A 25,198-nucleotide genomic window follows, 5' to 3' on the forward strand; every position below is an offset into this window, starting at 1 on the left:
CCTGACTGTAGCTTGGTTTTTGGGGGTTTGGGGGTTGCCAAGTTCCTCGGGGAGTCAATTTATGGGTGGTTCTCCTCAACCAAAGAATTTGACGTGATCGAAAATGCAGTGCCTCATTTCCTCATCTCTGAGTCAGACACCCTGCCTTTGAGGAGACGTCCGTCAGTGTCTCTGATCAAAGATAATCGTCCACAGACAGTGAACTTCACAGGACAGAGAACACAAATGTGGCACGCTGTAAGTATCTTTAGTACATGACCGCTCTCCTTGCTTCCTTCTGCACAGCCTTGGGCTTGTCTGCTTCCCATTCCAACATGCAGGTCCTCATTACCTGATTGGACGCCACTGATTACCTGCCAACTGGATTGGCTGCAGGTATTCATCATCTGTGATGACTGGGCCAATTTAGAGGCCGATCCTAATCAGGGTTGTTGAGGGACAGGAGAGCATCGTAGCAGCAGCAGGAGCAGGCCTGGATTGAAGTTCTCCACTTCTCCATGACTCTGTGTTTCCTGACCAATGCTGGCAAACATCAGGTCTCCGTGTGTGACTGTACAAAGTCTTCCTCCAGGGTGAGTATGATAGAAGACTTCTCTCCCTTCTTCCACAATGGTTGACCACTTAAGTGACTTCGTCTGTTTGGCTTTTGGGAGGGAATTCCTGCCTCAGCTGTGTCTACTGTGCCTGCACTACCAGGGTCTTTGGAGATAAGACACTTTTTCACTTTTTATTTCCTCTAGTGTGTTCTAAAGGTTTTTTGTGTTTGTAAAAGTTCTGCAAAGTTAAAAAGTCCAAAGTAAAGGGAACTCTTTTACCCCATAGACAACTCTGCTCCTGAAGCGCCTGAAACTCCTCATCAGTAGTCTGGCTGATCCTTCTGAACCAGTGTGATGTCACATTGCAACGCCCCCAACAAGGCCAGGTAAAGCGGATGTCACACTTCCTAGAAAACCAGGAAGCGGTTCACCAATCGCAACACAGTGGGCCAGATGGCCAATCACAACACAGACTGGGCTTGATCAGGATGGGGACCTTGAAGACACAGGAGGTAGTAGTGCCTTAAGCCGTTTTCAGCCGTTTACATGACCTCCGGGTAAAATCTGTATAATTGGCTACAGAGTTTACCCGTAGTCTGCCTTTCACACAACACAGTGGGAGGTTTTCTACACAAACACGTTCACAACAGAATCAAATCCTCCGCATTATTCAGGCGAGAGGTGGAGCAGCCAGGTGCAGCAGACAGAGTCAGGAAGTGAAGTATTAACACTGCAGAGATCATGTTTACAGCTCCCCCACAAACATCTTCGTCTGTGTCTTCTACGTGTGAGACACCGCTTTTTCACCGGGAGATATTTGTTTTCTTTTTCATTTTTGTCTCTGTTGCGTGTTAGAATCCCCTGCTGTGTTCACACATCGACTTCCCCTGGATTTCTTCGGACTTTATCCGAGTATAAAGTCTGTGTGGCTCTGCGATTGATGTTGAGGATTATGGGGAATTTGCCTGTGAGACATATGGATCACAGTGATGACAATGGTCTGGCAACTAACTGCAGCAAAGGAATGTAAGGACGGGATGCTGCTGTTGATTAAAGAGTTTTTTCCCCCCCCAATCTCTTGATATTTCACAGATTCTCTGCTGCTCCTATCAATCCTCTGTGATGCGACCTGGCTCTTGACTCCCGAGCTGGGATGCTGCGAGTCAGCGCTGAGCGATATCTGTGAGCGGCCACACGTACATGAAAAGGCCTCCGTCAAAATACATTCCTCCAGCAGAAACGGGACCGCAGGCACATGTTTTGTTTTGAAGATGATATAAACGTCCTCGTGCACAGCTGAGGTCAAAGACGAGCAGAAGCTTACAGCCACAAGTGGTCTTGAAAAACGGCTCTCACAGCGTGGAGATTAAGTGTCCCCCAGCTGATGGCTGTCTATGTTATGTATGATGCAGGAGAGCGCCTGTTGATTCATGGGGTTAGTTGTCCTGCTGAGATGTGCAGCTGGTTTATATTCGATGTGTCGGGAAACATTTGGGTCCTTATATTTCCTCTGCAGAGACAAGGCCTCTAATGTCGATCGTCCAAACATCCCAGTGCTGCTCCACATTTTGTTGTCTGTGTGTTCATCACCATAGCAGGTGAGGTAAGGTCATTCATCCTGGAGTCAGTCGGTGTATAAGTGTAGCAAACAGTCAGTGCAGAAGGGGAATGTCAAGTTTGTTGGCCGACCATTTTGGTCTAGACTGAAATAAGTCAACAACTATTTGACTGTTATTTTTGGGTGGGCTGCGCTCTCTGGCCTGTGAGTGACATCTGGGTTACAGTTTCTCTCACACAGTCTTATTACCTTCACTGAGGAGGTTGTGTTTTCAACCCTGTACGGTTGTTTGTTGGTTGGTTTGAATGTTTGTTTATAAGCAAGATTATGCAAAATAAACTACGGGGCAGATTACCATGAACCTTAGTGGGAGGATGCGATATGGGTTAGGGAAGACCCCATTCAATTTAGGTGCGAGAAGGAATGTCAATATGACACCTAGATACACACACACACACACACACACATTGACAATTTTTAGTTTTTTTAGAGAAATATCTTCTGTTGGATGGATTGCCATGAAATGTTGTACAGACGCTCACCATTCCCTCTGGACGAAATGTAATAAATCCTCTAATTTTTCATCTCATCTCTTCAATCAAAATGTCTATTTTAATCCAATACTTTGTTCTATGACTGATGACTTCAGTCTGTGCCTTGTGCTATTCATCACTGATTATTAAATCACGGCATACTAACGTGCTTACTGGTGAAAATACTCTATTTGATGATCTGTTGAGATTTAGCTCCAAGCCGTGCTCTTCAGCTTCATAAAGCCACTAGCATAGTTGTAGGCTCTTGTCATGTTTCTCTCTGTGCGCTCATAAACGTCCCCCTGATTGTCCCTTGATTTACATACAAGTAAAACACCTCATACGTTCCCTGAGCTGTGCAGAGGAAAAGTTTGTTGGTGGTGTACAACACATTCTTCCAGAGCGCTGAAAAGCTGCATAGCTCTGGCTCAGGTTCAAAAAGTCACGATCAAAATCACTGTCATTAATCCTGAGGCACACTGTTATACAGAGGAGAAATATGAGCATTACTTGATGGGATGTTTGCCACCCCGAGGGTTTTGAAATGTGCCAAAACCTGGTTGGCACAGATTTGTAATGAGTCTGGCATCAGTCTTCTTTCCATCCACAGCCACTGGAAGTCCGTTTGATCCAAGCACTGTAACTCCTCACTAGGCCAGACGCTGTCTCCAAGCAAACCCTGGAGGTCATATTTGGACGTACATGAACAGAGCCAGGATGACGTGTTTGTGTACATTCATCTGTGTTGATTCATACTTTGCTCATTTGTGAATAAATGAGAATACACAGCGAAGATCTTGTGCCTCGGAGGGGAGTGGACAGAAACCTGCTATGTGTCACGCTGCATAAGGCTCGGTATTTGTGAATGAAACACCGTGTTGGTCTGCGGTTTGGGCCACAACAATGTGGAAGCATTTAAGTCATCTTCTGAGCGAGAAGTCATCATAGGTTTGGTCAGCTCACTGGGGATTTCATTCATTCATACTTTCTCCAGTTGGAGGATGAGGTTTTCAATGAGTTTCGCTGACCAGAGCCGTGCAAACCACAACAATAGTAGCCACATCTGGCCTGCACATGTGCCACCTATTGTTGCGTACACATCAGCCTCGGCCAGATTACAGTCCCGAGTCTGTTTACAGTCCAGAGCCACATATCACTGTCACCTCTGTGCTGTTGAATCTGCCAAGAGAGAAACTGTTTGACAGAAGCTCTGAACACACGAGGATACAAAGAAGCCAAATAAGGATTTTTGCCTGTGCACATGTTTTGCTTGGTGTGTAACTCGAGGCTGGCACATGCAAGATGCCACACTCCAAACTTAACCAGACCTGCCAGGAGCCGGCCAGTTAGAGATGAGAGGCGGAGCACACCTGCTGGAAACTGCTGACCGAGGGGAAAGCGGGCTCCTGTCCGGTCCACCGCGGCGATCTCTGCCAAGTCCCAAACGGAGGTCCGCACAGGAGGGACCACCCGGGCGAGAGAGAGGGGAACAGGGTGAGGCTCTGTTTCACTGACAGAAAGATTGACTGCATCCTATCAGCGGCTGCTTCAGAAAACGTGCCCAGCTCTTAGTTAAGATAATGGCATCCTGCTGCGTGAGCCCTTTGGAAAACGAGACTGCGTGTTTTCAACCCGACATCATTGCAGCTCCATCCTAATGCACGACAGATTCACATGACTCCCCTTGACAGTCATTGCTGTAGGAGTTGGATTGAGAGCATTTAATCACCGGGAATGAGCTCCACAACATGACATTTTTCACTAAATTGTCTCCAGTTAGAGGGACGCTGAGGATATGATTGAACTCACTCCAGGTTCCTCTCTGCCTTCCCCTGCCTGCATTGCGGGTCATGGCAGGAGTTCCTTCCTGTTTGAGGGGTGTCAGCCACCCAACGGGATGATGAGGATACTATCCAGGACGCTCTGGGGAGGACATTAAAGAGCAGAGATAAGCGAGGACGTGAGAGAGGCCATGGACGTGGCAGACAGTGTTTGCTTTGCTCTGGGTGTGAGCTATGTGAGGATCTGCCTGTATATTTTTTCTTTCATGGCTGACTGGTTGAGACAAGAAACCCCCGTCAAGGGTCACCACCCTGCTACACTAAGAATATCAGGGAGACACATGTCAACAAAGCTGCAGTCTGGAGAACATCTTTAAACCGTGTGAGTTTAAAGACCCTTTTGTTTGTCCTGATTTTCTGAGCACATGGACTAATTTTATGTTTTGAATTATTTCTATGAGTGTATAGTGCCATTTCTAAAAACATGTCTGTTTTGAAGGGGCTGTTTGTTTGACCTGTGGTGATGCTGATTGCAGCTTTCTTTCTGAAACTGTAAAAGTGACCTGCAGTACTTGAGCTGTGGCGAGTAAAGACCGACTGTGGGACTCGGTCCACAGAACCCTGAAGCTGCACCCGGCTGCTGCACAAAGAGCTGCTCACCTGTTTATTCAAAGATCAAAGTGAAGTTGGACTCAGTACAAAGAACCTTGAAGTGGAGAATCAGCTGCAGTTACTGTGAATGACAACGTTCACATACCTTTGAGTCCCAGTTGATGAGTCCCAGCTGCTCCAGAGCACTTGGTCACCTGTTTCTTCAAAGTTGATCAATATTGAACGTATCACACGTCCAGATCACACCAAATTCCACACTGCACTTCTTTAGGCTCTTAACGATACACATCATTTCACTCAAGTGTGAAAATTAAAAGTTCCAGAGATACACAAGCCTCAAAGAGACGCAGATTTCTGGAATTAATTGATGGATGTTTGTTATTGATGACTCACTCACTCATTTCAGTAACTTCAAAGTCAACATCTAACTCAGAATGATGTGTTCCTGACAAAAGAAAGAATGCATTTATGCTTTACGGTTTCCAACAGACACACCAAATAAAAAATTAATCGAATGCAACAGGCTCCTAATTGAAAAGGGCTTGTTGCCGTGAGATGCCTGCATGAGCTCCATCAGAGCTGGGCTGGTAGACAGAGGAGAGGAGAGGAGATGTTTGGACAACGCTGACAAACAGGAAACGAGGCCCACCGGTGAGACTGTTCATGCAAAAATGCCCCAATGAACACACGCAACACAACATTCGATACTCGCCGTACCTTCTGCCACTGCGTCACAATCAATCAGATGGCCTGTTCAAGACGGTGCATCTGCCAACCCGCCCTTTGTCTCTTTCCCAGCATCCCTCCTGCCCATCAGCCAACGCATTTCACGGACTTTGTGGAATCCCCCCATCTTCTGAATCCGTCCATTCCAGACCGCTGTCATCATTTCAAAGCCTTCATTTTCTTTTTCTTTTTTGCATAACTGGCCAGCGGCTCCACAAGGACACACACATTTCACCAGATAACCAACATTGTCCGTGGACTGCGTTAGAGATATTTTTCCATCCGCTAAATAAATCTGTGATCGCGTTACACTCATTAGAGAATGCAACGATGAGATTTTTGTGGCAACGTAAACATTACATCAGCAAAGAATTCGCCCAGAATCACTTGGAAGTATGGGAGTAAACGTCCAGCGAAATGCGGTATAACATTGAATTTTTCAGTCAATTCACAGACAATCTGTATTTATTACCCCATAAATATATACACTTGAAGACCGTCCATTTTTCTGTCTTTTGCTAAGTACGAAAAATGACATAATAAAGGCGGTTATGCAGCTAAAGGAGTTCCTGGGTGTTTGCGATGAGCAGATTGAGCCATTTTCTGTTTAGGTTTGTGATTAACAGCCCCCAGGTTGCCTCCAGATGTGGCTTGGCCGCCGACACACACAGAGTAAATTTCGTCTGATAAAAGAGTGACCCAACACGACACCATCCTTCATCGTAATGGAAGACGCAGTGATCTAATGAGTAGATCCGACGACTCGCTGCAAACATTGAATCACTCTTGGAGCTAAATGGTGGACAGATGGTTGACGCGTCTGCAAGCGATCACGGCCAGCGATTACCAAACCTCTGATCACATGCTATAAAAACTCGTGAGATGAAAACAGTGAAATGGTGGGGAACAGTAGTAGCACTGCGACCTGCACCATCACAGCCTCTAATATTAGCCAGGCCTTTTGCGGGGGTAAAATCCCGGGCCGCGTCTGTCTTTGTTGTTTTGTTTTTGTGCCACAGAATCTGTTTATTCTCAGACGGGAAGGCTGAAAATATCCTGGATCCATCTACAAACAACAAACACAGACCGGAGTTGTTTGTGAATGCAACTACACCCTGCCATTCCATTCCCCGCTTGCCCGTTACAAAATTCCCCCGCAGCATTCGACCGATCTCCAAACACAAAACCTGGTACATAGCAAAAATATGCAAGATTTTAAGCCAGTTTTTTTTCCTCTGAAATCTATGTAAACATCCCACACAGAACGGGGCTAAATCAAGCTCTGTCATGCAAACCTTAATACACAAAGCCCTGTGATGGATTCCTCCGGGGGTTATCTTATCTCGGGACCGGCACAGTTAAGTAGAAACAGTTGAAGGACAATTTCATGACCTTATTGTTTTGTTAACAGCTCTTGATAATTGTCGCGTCCATCATCGTGTATTTTTCTGCTCAGCTGTCATCTTGTTTTTATTCATTTAGTAATTTACCTCTTCCTTAGATAAACACTGGTCTGCACTGTGCCAAGATTCTCCATGAAGAACGGACACTCACTGCACATAGAGCACTTTGACATTGTAGGAATAACAGTGGTTCGGTTATCATACTGAATTCAGTCCATAATTACAGAGTGATAAAGTACGGCCTTCATGTGCTCTTGTGTTTTCATGTTTCATTTCATTATATATTACCGCTGACTCGCATCTTAGAAAACTAATCAAAGCTTTGACTGTGGCAACCCTCCTCTTACCTTTGAATTGTAGAGTGTCATTTGTATAAAAGGCAGCTTTTGTAGTAGGATAAAAAGATATAATTGCAGATCCTGTATGAGTATATGATATATGGCTGGTTTGAAGTTCTTCTCAAGTTCTGTATTTGAGTACAATTAAAAGATGACTTGTATGGTATTTTATTTTAGTAAAAACACCATCAAATGTGAAGCTCAGTTTAGTGTATTTCCAGACTCATATGAAGTCATCACATCCTCTGAAATCGTATCAGTTCATCCAAATTTGAGGAAATTCCTTGAAAAGACCGACTAAAGGTATCTCAAGATGCCAAAAATGTTGTTTTTTGTTGTCCTGTGTCACTCTGATCTTGACCTTTTGACCTTTGATCACATAAATCTTATCACTTAATCCACGATTCTAAGTGAACATTTGTGCCAAATTTGAAAGGATTCTCTCGAGGTGTTCTCAACATAACGCGTTCATGAGGCAACAAGGGGTTTTGTGAGGTCACAGTGACCTTTAACCATCAAATTCTAATCAGGTCATCCTTGAGTCCAAGTGAATTTGTGTGCATCATGTAATGAAATTCTCTACGGGTGTTGCTGATGTATCATGTATGTTCTTTGACCACCGAAATCAAATCAGTTAATCTTGACTCTGAGTCTGAGTGAAGGTTTGTTCAAAATATGCAGAGATTTTCTCAAGGTGTTCTGGAGATGTTGCATTTCAAAATGTATATTGTGAGGTCCCAGGGACCTAGACATTTGACCTTTCACCACCAAATTCTAATCACACAATAGTTTATACCAAGTTTGAAGAATTTCCCTCAAGGCGTTCTTGACATATTGTGTTCATAAGAATGTCCGTTAAAGGAGCCAAGTCCAGCCACTGTGATACTTTAGTCTTTGTTAAGATTAAATAAACAATACTATTTAAATCAGTGAGCCTTAGAGGCCCTAAAATGTTATTTAACTATTTTCAATGATCAACATTCTTAGCATAGTCTTCAACAACACACAAAGCCAGGATCAGTTTGTACAACATGTGATTCTGTTGCATAATGAATATTTCCACATTTGAGATTTTGTTAAAACTGTTACCAAAAATGTTTTCTTCAGTTACGTTAGACCACAGGACTTTTACTTGTGCATCTGACGGGAAACATAAAAGAGAAGAGCGTACCAGCTAATGACTGATTTACACCCCATGGCCTGCTGGGAAATAATTAAAAGGCAAGTGAGTAACACGCTCACACCTTTCACTCTCTACATGCCCTTGGGCAAGGCACTCTGCCCTAACCCATAACTCTACACAGCTGGTGTGAATGAGAGGCACATGCTCAATCAACCTTTTGAAATAAAAACCGATGTTGGATGCATCGGCCTCAGTTCGACTTTGGTCTTTTTAACTCTAATTCCTCCAGTAAAATGTCCCAGTTCGCAGAGTCTCCTCCCTGACCTGATGGTAAATGGTGTGCAGCGGGTGAACATTGGGTCATGTACGTGTATACGTTGCTCATGATGCCATCTACAGTCATGAGGATCAGAGGGATAAGTAATCTCACCTCTTCTGGCACTTGGGGCTGTGTAGCAGCATGTCTGTCTGCGGGCTTATTAAAACTTGGCTCCCTAATGAACACTCGCCCTTGAAGCCTGCTGAGTGCTTAGTGCCGCTCAGGAGACGGCACTCTGGACACACGGGGCCTCTCTTCCTGCTCCCCTATGGAGTGCCGGAGTATAAAACTCAGCTGTACCGGCAGCCGCGGGTAGAGTCATATGAATACTTTTTGCATTACAGTGAACTGGAATGTTAACCAAAGACACTTCACACATATCAATTCTGTGGTTCCTTCCTCTGTGTTTTATATTTGAGGAAATCAATTTTGCGATCTGAGCAGTTTTATTGGCTCAACCGTTGTTTTTGTTTATTTTTTTTGTCGTTGTCCTGCCTGGGATGATTGAAACCCCACTGCTGCGTCATGGGAGAGTTGGAGGAAAAGGCAGTTTCACATGGCTGATTGAAACCCAGGCAATGACTTCACACTACACTGTGGACATTTGTGTGTTTGTGTGGGTGTGCGTGTGTGTTGTCGGCAGTGTTGCACAATAACATGTCTAGCCCAACAGCTCCCTCGGGAGTGTGATTTACGAGCTGACCAGTGACAACCAGGAAACTTGGGCCTACTCTACAGTCCATCTGTCCATCTGTATATCTGTATATCTGTCTGTCTGTCTGTCTGTCTGTCTGTCGGTCTGTCTGTCGGTCTGTCTATTTCCTTGGTAACTTCAGTTCAAAGAGATTCCTCTGTGGTGTCATGATGAATGGGGCAGTTTTCTCAAACATCTGTCGGAGGCCTGTGTGTGTGTGTGTGTGTGTGTGTGTGTGTGTGTGTGTGTGTGTGTGTGTGTGTGTGTGTGTGTGTGTGTGTGTGTGTGTGTGTGTGTGTGTGTGTGTGTGTGTGTGTGTGTGTGTGTGTGTGTGTGTACCCGGGGGGCTCGAGCAGACAGGTCAGGGCAGTCAGAGAGGCTTCCTCCCTGAACCTCACAGCCCCATTATACCCCTCTGTCCTGTCTCATGGATCCCATGGTCGTAACAAGGTTTCATTGATGGCTGTCGCACAGGCCGCACTGAAGTTTAGTCTTTGTTATATGCTGCTGTTGATGTTACCCCATTGACCCCCACGCTGGAGGGATTCCCACCCAACACTGGTGACTGATAATTAGCGAGCGCCTGCAGTCGAAAACACTTTGAAGTCATCTCTCGGCTAATTGTAGTGTCAGTCCCCCTTTTTTTTCTCTCTCAAAGCTCGCTGGCGGTAAACAGGACGTAGGTAACGGCGGAGCCAGTGGTCTGTTCTGACTCGATGGACGCGGGGGGAAAAGGTTTAATGGATTGAAAAATAACAAATTTATCATGCTTAATGGGAAGCTATTCAGGTCAAATTGACCCCATGCGGGGGGTTAAATCGCATCATAACTTTCTGGTGCTCGACCTTCACTGTTAATTGGGAGCAGGGAAGAAGATTTTTCATTCACCTAACTGTTGCTGAAGAGAGCACATGACTCTCTGCTTGGAGCCAGTCAAGCTTGAGGCCCAACCCTCTGCCGTCGAATGTATTTATTTCGTTTTTTTACCACATATGAGAAGAAAGAGAGACGCTGCATGAAGACACGGTCGGTTTGGCCCCGAACTACACACCATACCACAGTGTTGTGTCGGAGGGTGGGAGGCGCGTGTCATCAGTGAGTCAGACACCAAATTGCGGCTCTATGTATCATCTGTTCCCAGCAGTAAAGGCAAACAGACCCTAACCTGCATTACTCAACAGCACGGCAGCCTAATACCAAAACAACTGACAATTTTGGTAAATCTCTCCTTTATTGCGGTCAGAAGTTGAGAGGGTGGCTTCATCGGGGAAATGAAAGAAAACAGTTTTTCAGTGTCAGACAGTTTCTGTGCCACAGATGTTTGTTCTAGAAACCTTAAAATAATTATGTAGACGGACATGAGAGTTTTAAAAGCTACCACAAGTTACAGCTGTGTTGTAAAAACAAAAAGATTTAAAGCCAAAGGTACAGAACCTTGCTGTATCTTTTCATTTTAGCTTTATCTCTCATTTCACATTACAGGCTGTTTTGTTGATACCTCATTGAAAAGGTGATGAAAAAGGAATTACCCTCTGGAGGCAACTAAAGGTGTGAGTGAGTATAAAACATCCTTTATACAGGTCCTGCTCTAAATATAAAACCCCTTTTATAAGACGTGCATAACGCTCAGTAAAGTTATATATATATATATATAAAAAAAGACAAAATTGATCCAAAGTGGTCTGAAAATCTGAGTTTATTTTACAATACGACACCAGAGAGGATTCATCTGAAAATCGCTCACAAACCAAGGTGGAACTAATGCTAAGACTGGTCAGGCGTGTGCTCAACTTGCGAACCTTTTAAAAACCAGTTTGCTTTTTTTTTTATGTGCTGGAACCATCGTGGAGACACATCAGTCCATCACTGTATATGTCTCGGATTTCCCAGCAACACTTGAGCCTCTAGACCACAGCATCTCTTTTCTGTGTCATTTACATAAATATCCAACACAAGCTGTTTAAATGGTGGTCACAGTGTTTTGGTTGGTCTTATTGGTCCCACCGGTCACGATAATCCCCAGCATCTGATGTAAGTGTTTGTTTCTTCTTGAGTCAAACCAGTTGCTCTGTCAGAGAGCCAGTTCTTCGGCTGGTCGAGAACTAGTTAAAGATTAGGCATTGCCTTGGTGTAACACTGGATTGAAATGGTTATATGGTTAACTATGTGACTAAGTCATTGGCAGTTTGGTGTCAGACTGTTGACATGAATTTCACCTTTGCCCTAATTTCTAAAATATTCCACTGCCTCTGCATCATCCATGTTTTCTGTATTAAAACTGTTTTGATTTGAGCCATCAGTTTGTCCTTTTTATGAGATAAGTGTGTAAGGCATTTTTTTCTCCTGTGGTGGTTTGGGGGATGTTGGGTAATTGCAGCAGATATCCATTTACTGTGTATCCTCTTGGTAAAGCTGCTAATGTGGAAAATGCTTGACCTTGATTTTCCATGGTCTGGTGGTGGAGACATCGTGAAACAACGTGAACTGCACGGGGACCAAAACTGTGAGGCACGCAGCCATCTATCACCCCTTCAGGACAAATACCAGCTGAGCCAGTCCAGCAGGCCCAGTCGCCAGGTCACAGCCAGGAGGACCAGAAGCAGTGGAGCCCATGGGGCCCGGGGCCAGCGGCTGGAGAGGCTGCTGACTTGAGGTTGAGGGGGCCAGGAAAATTGAATGGGAGGGGAGAGAAAAGGAGGGGAACGGAGGAAGAAAGCTGCGGGTGAACAGCCAGGATGATCTATCACACACATTAACTCCTCCCTCTGCTTTTTCTTTAGTGAATTCTGCTAAAGCCAAAGAAAACATGACGACTAAATACTCAGAATGTGCAAGAACGCATGTCGCACAAGGCACCATCTCCATCCCGCTCGTATTTACACTTTGCTGCCACTTTTGATTCATGCTGTGATTGCATGTTAATCTGAAAGTTTTAGACTACATCTGGCTAATGACTGAATGGGCCCCACATCTTAGGAAAATGTATGTTTTCCGGAAAGTTATGGCAAGTTCTTATTTGACCTAATTGGCTCCACCCTTTGAATCTGCTCCAGTGGCGTTTATCATGCAGTAGCATGACATCATTGTGTGTATTGTTCACCAGAGACCCTTTAAATCAAACTTCAAGAGACAGAAGGGCTACACCACAAAATCCAAGGCTAGAGGGGGGAATTTACATAACTTAGCAGCAGATTTTCATGCTGACCAGAGTTAAACAATGTTAGCCAGTGTGTATTTCAAAGGCCCACAAAGGCTGCCATCGATAAAACAAGTTTTATGTCATCAACTAAAATTGTAAATTATATTGAATACACAGGAAACTTTCACTTTTGGTTACATGAGAGACAAACAGAACATTTGTGATCACATATCTTGGTTGTGATGTAATGCAGCTTCCTGGAAATCATTTCAAATAGCAGAGATGGTTCTGCCTAACATGACTAAAGTATAAAACTATGTTCACTTGAGTTAACTGAACTTGTGTTTCAGCAGTGAATTAGATCTCAATGGCAAACATGTGCAACAGTGCAGTGCATCATCCAGAATTCAGACTAAGGGCCCTTTCACACCTTGTTTGGTGCAGACCTGACTTTACAATTTGGTCTGAACCAAAATAAGAGGTGTGAAAGGTGCCTTGGATCACAGTCTTTGCCTCTGACGATAATAATGTGGGAACTATGAGGACTCTCATTTAAACCATAATTATATTGTAGTGACAATGGAATTTACAAAACGCATTGGTTCATACATTTTCTCCATTGACATAGTGAGGCTACTTTTTTCTATAACTATAATCGCCAAGTTGACAGTACACAACGTCAAACACATGCCAAACAATGTCACGTATAGTTAGACGCAGCCCACATATGACAACCTGACATGTACGCATGTCATAGAAAAATATTTTAAAATGAATACAAAACTAACCAGATCACATAAACAATGTATCAAAGACATGAAACTTGGTCAGGACATTCAGGTGTAAACACATTCAAGCATTTTTTACTTAATCTGAAAGAATAAGTTAATTTAACTTACCATTTTTAAGTTGGAACAACTTCATTGATTACTTTAAACTAACAGTTAGATATAAGGTAACATAATTTTACATAAATACTTATATACTCACCTTTTTCAAGGCAATCGACCAACTTGTCAAATTTTACAATGCATAAGGGGGCAATGGAGCACGGTTACCTTGCTCCTGTCCACTGCCCAGTTTATTACACCAGCAGAAAATATACAAATCTGTCCTGCGAGCCCCTGGTGGCTATCCATGAAAATCAAGAGCACGACAAGGAAGCTTCTGAGGTTTGCACATAAAACATTTAGGGCCCATCAAGTCAGGCTGAAAACTATCTGCAGGTCACAGACCCATGCTGACAATATCACTGGAAGATGCACAGGAAGATGAATTTATTGTTTCTCCACGATGACCTCTAACACCAGGCTTGGCTTTATGTGATGCATGTGGCACCTCTACAGCCACACAGGGGTCCATCTGTATCTCAACCTGTGCTGTAACGTGATGAATCATTATTTCTCTAAAACCAAAATTGCTGGTCCTCTGGCGAAGCCCCTTCAGAGGGGCCAAAAGGGCAATTTTGTATGAAGGAAGCAGTTCATCTTAACTTTGCTACAGTTTTTTCACTAATTTCTTTGAGCACTGACTTCCCAGGCAGCTCAAAGCTGTTAATTTAACATCTCACACCCATAAATGACCGAGGCGATCATTCACCCGTGAAGTAATGCTGGGCGGACATATTGTAGGTGATGACATGCATCAGAAGCATAGCCAGTGGAGCTCGTTCAGTCCAATTTAATCATCTTTCTGGATTGCTTTACTATTTGAAAGCATACTGTGGATGGTGTTGATAGATTTTCCCTTAGTCTTCAGCAATGTTTAACAATACTATGCAGAGTTTACATGTACAGTATTGCTTTGAAGAACATACACATACGATTCTAACTTTTTCTTCAAGCAAACCCCTGTAAAAAAGTACAAGAATCGTGAAAGACAAAGTGGAAGTGCTTGTCTTAAATAACGCCCATGTGACCTACTTCTATTACCCACCTGACAGCACTTCATTCATACAAGCTGGGAAAGACCCAGCAGTCCTTGGCCTAAGCACATTACATTTATCCTGCTCTATCTTCAACTGTTTCCTCTTGTTGCGTGAATGCCTGTTGTATGTGATCTTTCACAAAGCAAAATGGTGGTCTCCTGTAATATTCATTCCAAGTAAAAACTGTCATTTTCAATGAAAACAAAATAATTGACATTAATAAAGCACATAATTTCAGATTTTATTAAGCGTTTTTTTGCCAAATGAACCTCCTTTTTTTTCTATGTTTTTTTCCCCCAGGTCCTCGCTGTTGCCCAGTCTGAACAATGTCGGTATTATGTTAGCCACTGCCGGGCAGAGAGGAATGAGAGCTGAGGGCTTTGATACAAATGGCAAAAGGTAGCTGACGAAAAGATTGACGTCGCTTCATGGTGCTCCCCATTGAAAGTCATCACAGAGAGCGATTCACATGGATCACTTAATATTCTGCAGGCAAGGCCAAGAATACACTATTGATACTCGCTCATAATGAGAGCCCTACATTCTGAGTGCAGTGATACTGTTTGGCTTTCTAATGGGTACACTTGAACCCTGACCCCTCGCTCGCTCAGCGGCGTCGACGCTGTCACTCTCCACCAAATGCATGCAAATGGCTCCCTCTTAGGACATTTGTGCTTCCAGGTAAACATGTACAGTTTGTTCCCATGATAGACTTCATTAGCAGGCATTAAGTTTGTGTTCAGTAGCTACAGAACATTGGCTTCCTGGTTACACAATAAAAAGCATCTAGGACGTAGAGCTATTGAAATCACTAAGTAGCCTGAAGACAAACCAAATCCTCCTTGAGCCTTCTTCATCAAACACACACACACACACACATATGCAAGCCGTATGCGTCAATGTAATTACAGGACTTGGATTTTGTTATTGTTACTATGACCCTGTGCTTTGTGCGAAGCTGTGCAGTGTAATGCACTTATATTTCTGCTCTACTTTTGAAAGAAGATAGGAGTGGCTTGGTTGTCATGCCAGGGTTTTCAAAGGACCCTTTGTGTTGAAGCGTCGCTCATGGCCAGAGACATCCTCCTGGTATTTATTCTAGAGTCCCTCCAGATGCTGCAAATTGTATCAAATGGGCCACATTAAGGCGCACTTTCATAACACGCATAGCTGCTCAGCAGATCTTCAGTGACTCCCAACCGCGGACACTCGCGGCCCAGAGGGGACTTCTGCAGTTGCCATCGGTTATGTGGGTGATTGTTGAGGTCGCTTTCACCCGTGTTTGTTGGTTGGTTGGTTGTTTTATTGTCAAGCACGATGACGGAAAAACTATAAAACCGATTTGTACCGAACTTGGTGGAGGGATGGGGCCTGTACCAAGGAGGAATCCATTACATTTTGCGTCAATGCAGATTTGAGGCTTATTTATTACCCAAGATCCATTTCAAGAGTTTTAACCGCCACTGCCAACATACTTCCATATGCCTTTTTACATTGGCATGGTTGTTACATTACATTTCATTACATGTCATTTGGCAGACGCTTTTATCCAAAGCGACTTACAATTAGTGCATTCAACATCTATGAGGGGCCATTTAGGGGTTAAGTATCTTGCCCAAGGACACCTCGGCATGCAGACATGGAAGACTGAGGATTGAGCCACCAACCTTCTGGTTGGAGGACAACCACTCTACGCCGCAGCCGCAGCTGTATTGTTAAGCAATACATCCACTGGAGGATAGTGTAGAGTCGAGAGTTTCTGACAACGACAAACATGTCGACAGTGGAGAAAGTTTTGATAATGTAACTCTTGAAAAGGAGGCATAAATGGCAGTTGCATACATTTAACCACACAGGCAAAATAATATGCAACACAAATATTCTCTTAAAAGAAATTAAAAGAAATTAATTATATGAAATATTTAATCAGAAAAGGCTGTAATCTGCCAGAAGACGATTAGAAACAACTGCTCTACACACAGAAAAACAGAGTTTACAACATAACACAGAGTTAAAAACTGATTGGGGCTGTGTAACTGCAGCCTGCTGCTCACTCACACAGCTCACTGGGCAGATACATATGTAGCACCTCATGGATTTGTCTGTGCACGCCCCCTGGTCATCCTCAAGGATGCCGGGGTCAACTAGTCCTGATCGGTGTCAGAGGCCCCTCGACACCAGGCATGCAACATGCCTAGGGGTGGGCTGACACTGCAGGACAGTCATAAGACGAACACAGCCTCTTTCTCTAATTAGATTTTCCATGGGTTGGAAGCTGGGCTGCAGTCAGCTGTGGTGCTCAGGCCATGTCTCCACTTCATGTTTGAGATAACAGGAAAGAAGAGTCTGGAGGAAGGACACTGTGTATTTAAGTTTTCCTGCTGAAACTTTCCTCAGATATGGTGAGAAGAAGAATGGGCAGACGACTCGTCTTCCTCTCCTCTGTTGTGTATTTTGGGTTGCAGTCCAATGAGTGGTATGCTCATGGACCAGAGAGAGAGAGAGAGAGAGAGGGAGGCGTGTGCATCTTTGTGGGTTGAATGAGAGGAGGGATCCACCTCTCTTTTGATTATTTAAGATCTTATGAGAGTGAAAAAATAAAGAGTAATGTGTTGTTTCCAGACAGTGAGAAGGAAAGTGATGATGCAGCGTGAATGAGAGAGAGAGATTAATGGGTTTTGTTACATAAACTGACCAGTTTTCCAGAAAATTGAGTTTGAGGTTGAACCTTCAGCTTCAACAGTTTACAAGATCAATGGGAGTCTTATACTTTTTTGTATATTATTATAAGTGGAAGTTGAACTGCAGCAATTAAAATGCTTCAAACTGTTATGTAACATATGGAACTGAATGAATCCACCATGAAAGAGGCAACGTGGACTTAAATGATCCAACAATGATGATCCTGACTTAAAAACATATTAAGAAGTGTTAAGATCTGTAATTCTTATTCAATTCATATGCCTGTTTGTCTTGATTTAAGTTGACTGCAACTGTTGATGCAGATGCAGTCGCCATAAGTCAAAAAAGTCCTGCTCAGAGGGACCAAAAAAAGACGCATTGACATGATGTAACTTGGCAGAGAAAGTGCGTGTGGGCACATGGACCGAGCGGTGCAGCGAGTGGAAGGTACAGTCGACACACGCAGGGGGAGTTTCTTCTCTCAAAGCAGCGCACAATCCCTGCAAAAGTATCCCGGTGGTGACTTCAGATCCAAGGAGGTGGTGATATTCATGGGAGCACAATTCAAACTCTCTCTCACTTGGAGTAGGAGCGCAGCCTCTGGAGCCGACGCGCTGCGCATTACGCATCTTGTTGAACGCACATCGACACAGATGGACTACTGTCTGCGTAAAGTTTATTCTTTTTTAGTGCTGGAAGGAGAAAAGCTGAGACTCTTGGAGCTGATCTGATAACCTGAAGACATCCCGCGTTAAGTCTCTACCTGGACATTATGAGGAGGTATCCAGGCTTTTTTCATTCTTGGGAGAGGATGTCGCTTTGCTGAACTCGTATAGCCTAATAACTTTTTCTTACTTTCTTTCATTTTCTCATATTTCACTGTTTGATCAAGCGTTACTCGATCTTCCCTTTTTACGCGGTAGTTTCAAAAAACTTTGCATGCGTAAAAATGGACCGCGCAGGATTTGCAGTTTTGACAGTTTTGATTGTTGCGCTCATGCGAGTTGGCGACGGCCACAAGGACACAGCAGCAACAGGTGGGAGGCAGGAGTTTGCAGGGGCGCACCGGGCGCAGCAGCCCCGGGTGAGGAGTCAAGGTCACACGCCAAGAGGACCCTCGGAGGACGGGGCATCCTCACGACAACCATCCGGTGAAAGCTCCCCTGAAACCAGCCAATTGAGGACTCTGGTCCGCCTGCCCAGGAACGCATCCCTCCAGGAGGACGGCAGGCAGACATCCAGAGTGGGACCGGCTCATGCTGCAGGAGTCTCCCGGGAGGAGCAGTCCCCTGCGCCGCGGGACGTTGCGCAGCGCACCGCCAGACAAGCAGCCGGCCAGCAGCAGAGGACCAGAGTGAACCGCAAGCAGAGCAGCAAGCCCGGCTCTGGCCACACAAGGAGACTCGCTGGGTAAGAGTGACAACCAAGTGTTCCCCAGTGTCAAGTCTCACATGTGTGTGACCTATTTTTCTGTAAATCAGCCCACGTGGTTTACAGTAAAGTTGTGTGGTGGCCCACTTAGGCAGCATCTTTATTCCTGTAAGGCAAAAAAAACATGTGATGATCTAACTGAACAACCCACAGAAAACACAGGCAGCAGAGTGTAGCTCCATTTCAACACAGACCTGGTTGAAGTGCATGACACTGACATCCAGAGCTGCACTCTAACTACATATGAGTTACAGTCATGTATGTATTTTGTCATCAAGGTCAGGGCAGGACATGAAATAATGGCCGAGGTTAAACTCTGTGCTACTGATTACTGGCCTGATAGTGGATGCTTTATAATGAGCAGCAAATGCGTATGAATGGCTGAACTGTGTCTGAACTGTTTTGAGACTCATGCAACGTTGCATTATCACAATTTCCTCCCATTACAGTGTATTTAAATAGTAGTAGGAGACTGAGGCTGCAGACTACTTCAATGTGTGTGCCCCAGTTTCGTGCATGTTGCCTGCAGGCCTTGTTTCGTAGCAATAGCTGGTGAACATTTGTGCAAATTTGCTTAGTGATCAGAAACACCTGTTTCTCCAATGGCCCTCTCTCAATGCTGCAAGTCTGCCCAACTTTTTGTGTCTCTGTGGTGAGATGGAGGCCTGTTTCCATATTAAGAGCTCTTTTATTTTTGTGAAATGAACCCTTGCCCCTCCAGTCCTGTTTGTTCCATAGGGACAAAGCATGATACACACTGGAGGGGGGAGAGTGTTTACATAATAATCTGAGGAGGGGTGGACGTGAATGGCTCACCTTGGGTTGCAGACAGTGAAATAGAAATGAAATATATCTCTTTGTGTGTCATAACAGGGCCCCCTGCCTTTAGGAAGTGGATTATTTATATGACCAATTTATGGGGGACACTTTACAAGCAATGGGAGGATTCAGCCAAATGATTTGCCATCTGTGGCCGTACATATAACATGTACTCATCCGAGTACGGCCTAAAATGTGATGAAAACGAAAAGGAGAGTGACTAATGGCCTTTAGTATAGGCACTATACATTTCACTTCATGCCCCGAGTCTGCTCCCTCACCCACCTGCTAGCTATAGATACTCTTGTCATTAAAGACGGTGAAAACTAACACTAACCACTTAACGCCCAAGAGGAGTGAGTGACAGCGATCATGTGCAGCACTTTATGGATCCTGTCCATATAATAAATGTGCTGTACTATCAACAGGCCCTGATCTATCACATGTTTAAAAAAAAACCATGTGTCACTCAGACAGCTGCAACGAGGCATGGCTGAATTGAGGTGCTGTCTATTTACGGCAACGCTTAAAGAAAATAGCTGAGATCCAACATGCTTTATTGCAGCGTGGGGCACATGCCTTGGCCAGCGTTGCCAAAAATACATATTTCAGTGTTAAATGAATAGGGTTCTTTGAGGCATAAAGGTAGCACTGCATAAATCTGTGGGAACATTACCATATAGTAGTCCGCACGGTGATTTTAACACTTTGATTCATTAGCTTCAGATGAATCATCTGCTGCTTGTTAGAGAAAGTGCTCTCATGACACATTTCCTCCTGGAATTCCCACTCGGCGTGCTCATTTACTGTACCCCGCGGCACTGGGGTTCACTTAACGCCCCTTTACATTCACACCGGCTCACTGCGTCTCGCCCTCTCCTTTCAGTGCACCTGTCAGGCTGATTGATCCAGATAGCTCAGCGGTGAAATGATACTCCACCTCTTTATGTTGGGGTTTAAAGAAGAAAAATATAACAAGGTGTGAACAAGGTGTTATCTTTATTTTAACCTGGGGGGCGTGATCCTAGTAGTGTTGTATAAAGTTCTCCATCACAGACGTGCAGTGATGGAATTCAAACGCGATGACTGACGTCTTTGGCAGTGGCCCTGGCCTCATGTGTTTGATTTACGACAAAGCTAAAGCCTGCCAGAGGGCCCAAACAACTCCATGTTACCCCTGTGACGCCTCAGAAACCCTTGCAGTATATCTAATGAGCGCAGTCCGGCCCCAGGTCAATGAGTCAATCCCTGTTATCTTCTCAAATCACTGTGAGTCAGACATCCACTTACTGTAATGTCTTGTGAAAAGATGACGGGGCACAGATCCTTGCCAGTGCGCTGACTGTTGCCCCGAAGTTGCTCTTGCGGTCTGGTGCCTTTTCATCTACCTTGCTGCAAAAAATTGGCCTGCGCCGCAAGCGAGGATTAAAGAGTGCAAAGAATCCAGTTATAACTGTTTAAAACTTGTCATCTCTCATTTGCTCAGTGATTTATAGAAGATGCAGGGTGCTTTTCATGTCCCGTGTGTCTAATCCCCTCAAGGCTCAGATAACTCTGTATTTGTTTTCACTCTGGACTCTACATAACAGAGCAAAGGACTTGTGGGTCCGCGCTCAGAGTGAGTTTTGTGACTTGTGCCCTGAAATTGTTATCAAGTAAAATGCAATTATAGAGTAAACTGTGTTCATATCAATACAAGAGCCACTCTGGGGAGATCTGAAACGGTGGCAGCCTTTGCAGTCAGATCTGTGTGTTGAGGCCTTCCACATTTTCAATTATGGTTTATTAAGATGCTATTTATACTAAAGTCTGATTCAAGCAGTGCTGTCAGTTATCTAATAACTGTTTTTCTCTTTGTCTTCCTTTGTTCAGGCCAAATGTCTGCGGAGGTCAGCAGTGCTGCTCTGGCTGGGCCGTGGCACGAGGAACCAATCGCTGCATTAAACGTAAGGAAAAAAAACATAACTGTCCTCGGTAAACTTTAAAAAAACATTTAACACACATGAATACGCTTTCATTCTGCTTAAGATTACAGTTTTATTGCTTGGTAACCAAGGTCATGAAAAGACACACAAACACACTGACAAGCATCATGCACAGTAGAGCTTTTTGAGGGAGAACACTTTCCAAACAGAGAGGCTTTACAGTCTTATGTGCACAGGCTGAAAAACAACATATTTAATGGATATTAATGACTGTCCTGTCAAGCGGAATTAGTCTATGAAAGTTTTCCTATGGCGATGCTGCCCCTATGGTCATGTTCATCATGGGCTGTTTGCCTTTTCGTTTCATGTAAGGTCCTTACGTGGAAATTACAAGCACTTAGCGCTTGGCTCTCTCTGAGACACAAGCCCTTAATTATGGGTGGGACTGCTCCTTCTTTTATTGGACCACAGTGCTACTGGATTTCCTCACAGCCAGATAATTAAGAGTGCAGTAGAGGACACGGCCTGAGAACGAATAATTAGCCGCTTTCTTAAAGGCAGCACTGACGCAGAAGGTTGTTGCTTTTCATTGTAACAGTGATATTTCTTTATTTAACTTGTGTGTAGACACACCAAAGTCCTGTCTTTTTTTAGACCAGTTCTTGATAAAGAGGCCAAACTTAAAATAGAAATGTCTACAGCAATTTCACTGATTGCATGTCATGTGTCCCTTTCACGTTTACAACCACCATTGTTTGCTGCAGACTGAAATAACAGGCTGCCATTGGAGTTTTAGCTTTTTTAGTAAAAGTTATCTTTAAATTTTACAAGTGAAAACCCATATGGCAAACGACATATAGGGACTACAGCTCTGTAGTCTATCTATCTATCTATCTATCTATCTATCTATCTATCTATCTATCTATCTATCTATCTATGTTGCTGCTTCATACTTATTTGGACTTGTTTACTGTTGCTGTTTACTGTTTCCAATGTTTCTTCTTAGCTAATTCTCCTCCACACGCACTCACATACTCACATACTCAAACACACACACACCGTTCACCCACATTTCAGCCAGTCCATTACACAACAAGCAGACTGGCTCCAGCAGTCACCTAATTAGATCTCCTTCCCTCCTGCCCAGTGCAAAGCCTCCGTCCACTTTCTCAGGTCCCAGCTAAAGGAACAGTTACCAGGGTGTAAATTACATCTAACATGGAGTTGCAGTCACTTAAATTAAAAGAGTAAATACTTATAATGTGCCCAGTAAGTAACAGGTCCAGTCTAACATGCCTCTGTTAAACAAGCCAGTGAATCTGAGAGGGCCAGGGGTCTTTCCAACCATCTGGACCCTCTTACTGCTTGGCCCTCACCCAGGTCTGACTGGAGGCTATGCTATCATCAGCTGAGTGAAGCCCCAAGGCAGGCAAGGTGCCAACACAAAGACCCCAGACTTGAGCTGGGACTGGAAGCCCCCGCGTAGAGGACCTCCGTGGAGGAAAAAAACGGCTCAGCCTATCTTTATTCTGTCCCCAGCTTGAGTCTCTTTTCTTTTTTAAAGAGATGGCAACACAAGAAAACATGTTCACAGTGGGGGAAAGAAAAGGAACAAACCTGTTGGCCGAGAGCATAAGTAAAAACACATCGTTTCTGAGCCGCGTCTGGGAAATTCTGGCCGAAGTAATGTCTGATATTAAAAGTGTCAGCTGCAGGCTTCACCCAAGAGACTGGATTGGGTGTCTGGAGTTATGGCCTCCTAACAATACCTTCTTGTTCGATTGGGTTGAGCTCAGAGCAAATATATGACAGGAATTGGATCACCAGTCGTCCAGGGAGCGCGTCGGCATGTGTTTACTGTTTAAAAAGGTCTTCGTCTTGGCTTCCCTGGGTCTGCATGGTTGGAGGCTCTCTGAGGACTCAGTGCTGCCCATGCCCTGGCAGGTTTGGTGCTGACGGCTTTGTTTTCTACAGCAGGGTGGATGGTTAGCAGACCTGTTTGTGTATGAAAGCAAATTCAGTGTGCCAGTGTCGTGTGATAGAAAGCTTTGATCCATTAAAAGCGTTCATTGATTTTCACGGCTGTGTCATGTTTATTTCTCTTCTTGTCAAGTTAAAAAAAGGGTTATTTTTTTCTGTGGCTGAGGTTTTACATAACTGATTTTATTAATGGTGGCCACGAATCAAAGGTGTGTGTGTGTGTTGTGGTTGGTTGGTAAAGTGAGGCCAGGTGTGGGGTTGGCTCTATCGAGGCTGCCGTCAAAGTGAATGGAGCATCTTGTTTCTGGGTCAGCACTACACTTAAATATTTATTCCCCCGCTGTGTTGAGATTCACATCTGCTCATGTGTTCCTGTTTGTTAGATGAAGAGCAGAGGAAGGCCCTATTGTAGCCTCGCCCAGTCACAGCCCAGCAGTAGTCCTGCCTAAGATATAAGACTTAAGACTGACTGTCTGCATTACTGTAACTGTCGACTGTTTGACACAAAAGCCGATCAGATGTTCACGCTGAATGCTCCATATGGTGCAGGTAACTGTCAGAGTCCAGAAGAATCTCACACCAATGTAAAACAAATGCTTCACTATCACATGATTCATAAAACATACCAATAATAGTAATCTGTGGAAATATTTGTACACCTGCCTAAACAGTAATTGTGAGAAAAGAGAAAACAGCATGGTTGAGTAAAATGTGCACCATACACCACCACTTTGTCTTGAGAATGGACTCAGAAATCTGTTTACAAAACAGTTGATTACCTGTGGAATTCTGAGAAAGTTTGAATTACTTGCATGTTTCATAATAAATACAGTAACCCCCCATTAACTGTCTTATATCGTTGTAAATTACTGTTTTGAAGTTATGGTTTACAAGATTTCTAGGGAAAAAAACAGTATAGTAAGAACTTTTAAAGCCTGTGTTACCGGAGATTAGGTCTAAATTGTATCTCTTCTTCTTCAATCTTGTTTTTGTACTCTTAAATGTGGCTTTCACACAAACCTGTCTTTATAACTGAGTCTTGGAAAAGCTACCAGGTTGGATTGTAGACTCTACGATGGTCGACATGCCAGTTCCCCAAAGTAAGGCCAGAGCATCTCAATTGCCCCCTGGTGTCCCAACTCCTCCGTGTTAGCAGGGACATGGACCAATCAAAGTAGGCTACATGTCAAATATTTTCTCTCGAGGTCATTTTAGGAAGTTATCACAGTCGTTTGAGGGATGATTTTTCAGGTAAGTTTGGTTTTAATTTGTTATGTGATGCTATAAAAACAGGGTGAAACGTGATGATTGACAGCTGAGACAGACTCACGATTGGTCGAGCAGGCTTGCTACAGCGGCTCCACCCCCTGATCGCTAGATAACAGACTCTGACTCAAAATGCGTCGTTCGTATCCGTGATACTTTGGCTTAATTTCTGGATAGTGGGAAGAAGTGGAGATGCTTCATCTATGGGATCAGATTTTCTGTTAGCCTGAGCTATGAGCTCTTCAGAAAGGTGGGAGTAGTGAAGATACCAACTACAACAAGATGAAGAGTGTATAGCAATGCTATCTGCTCTGTGAGTGTATACTTACTATAGTGATAAATGCTAACTAGTATGCTAAACAGTATGCCATCATGCCCAAAATGACAACGTTAGCTAATGATTAAC

The 25,198-nt window shown here is 44.0% G+C and overlaps 1 protein-coding gene across 1 annotated transcript in view; it reads left to right on the forward strand.

Annotated features, from left to right (window-relative positions):
* Positions 1-17,811: 17,811 nt before the first annotated feature.
* The window catches only part of LOC118116334 (latent-transforming growth factor beta-binding protein 2), an 85,764-nt gene continuing 78,377 nt past the window's right edge, over positions 17,812-25,198 (forward strand). The window contains exons 1-2 of the mRNA XM_035167980.2: positions 17,812-18,781; positions 21,494-21,567. Coding sequence (XP_035023871.2) covers positions 18,321-18,781; positions 21,494-21,567 — 535 coding nt within the window. The 5' untranslated portion in view covers positions 17,812-18,320. The remainder of the gene's footprint in view (positions 18,782-21,493; positions 21,568-25,198) is intronic.

Source organism: Hippoglossus stenolepis, chromosome 10, assembly GCF_022539355.2.
Source record: "Hippoglossus stenolepis isolate QCI-W04-F060 chromosome 10, HSTE1.2, whole genome shotgun sequence".
Taxonomy (NCBI): domain Eukaryota; kingdom Metazoa; phylum Chordata; class Actinopteri; order Pleuronectiformes; family Pleuronectidae; genus Hippoglossus; species Hippoglossus stenolepis.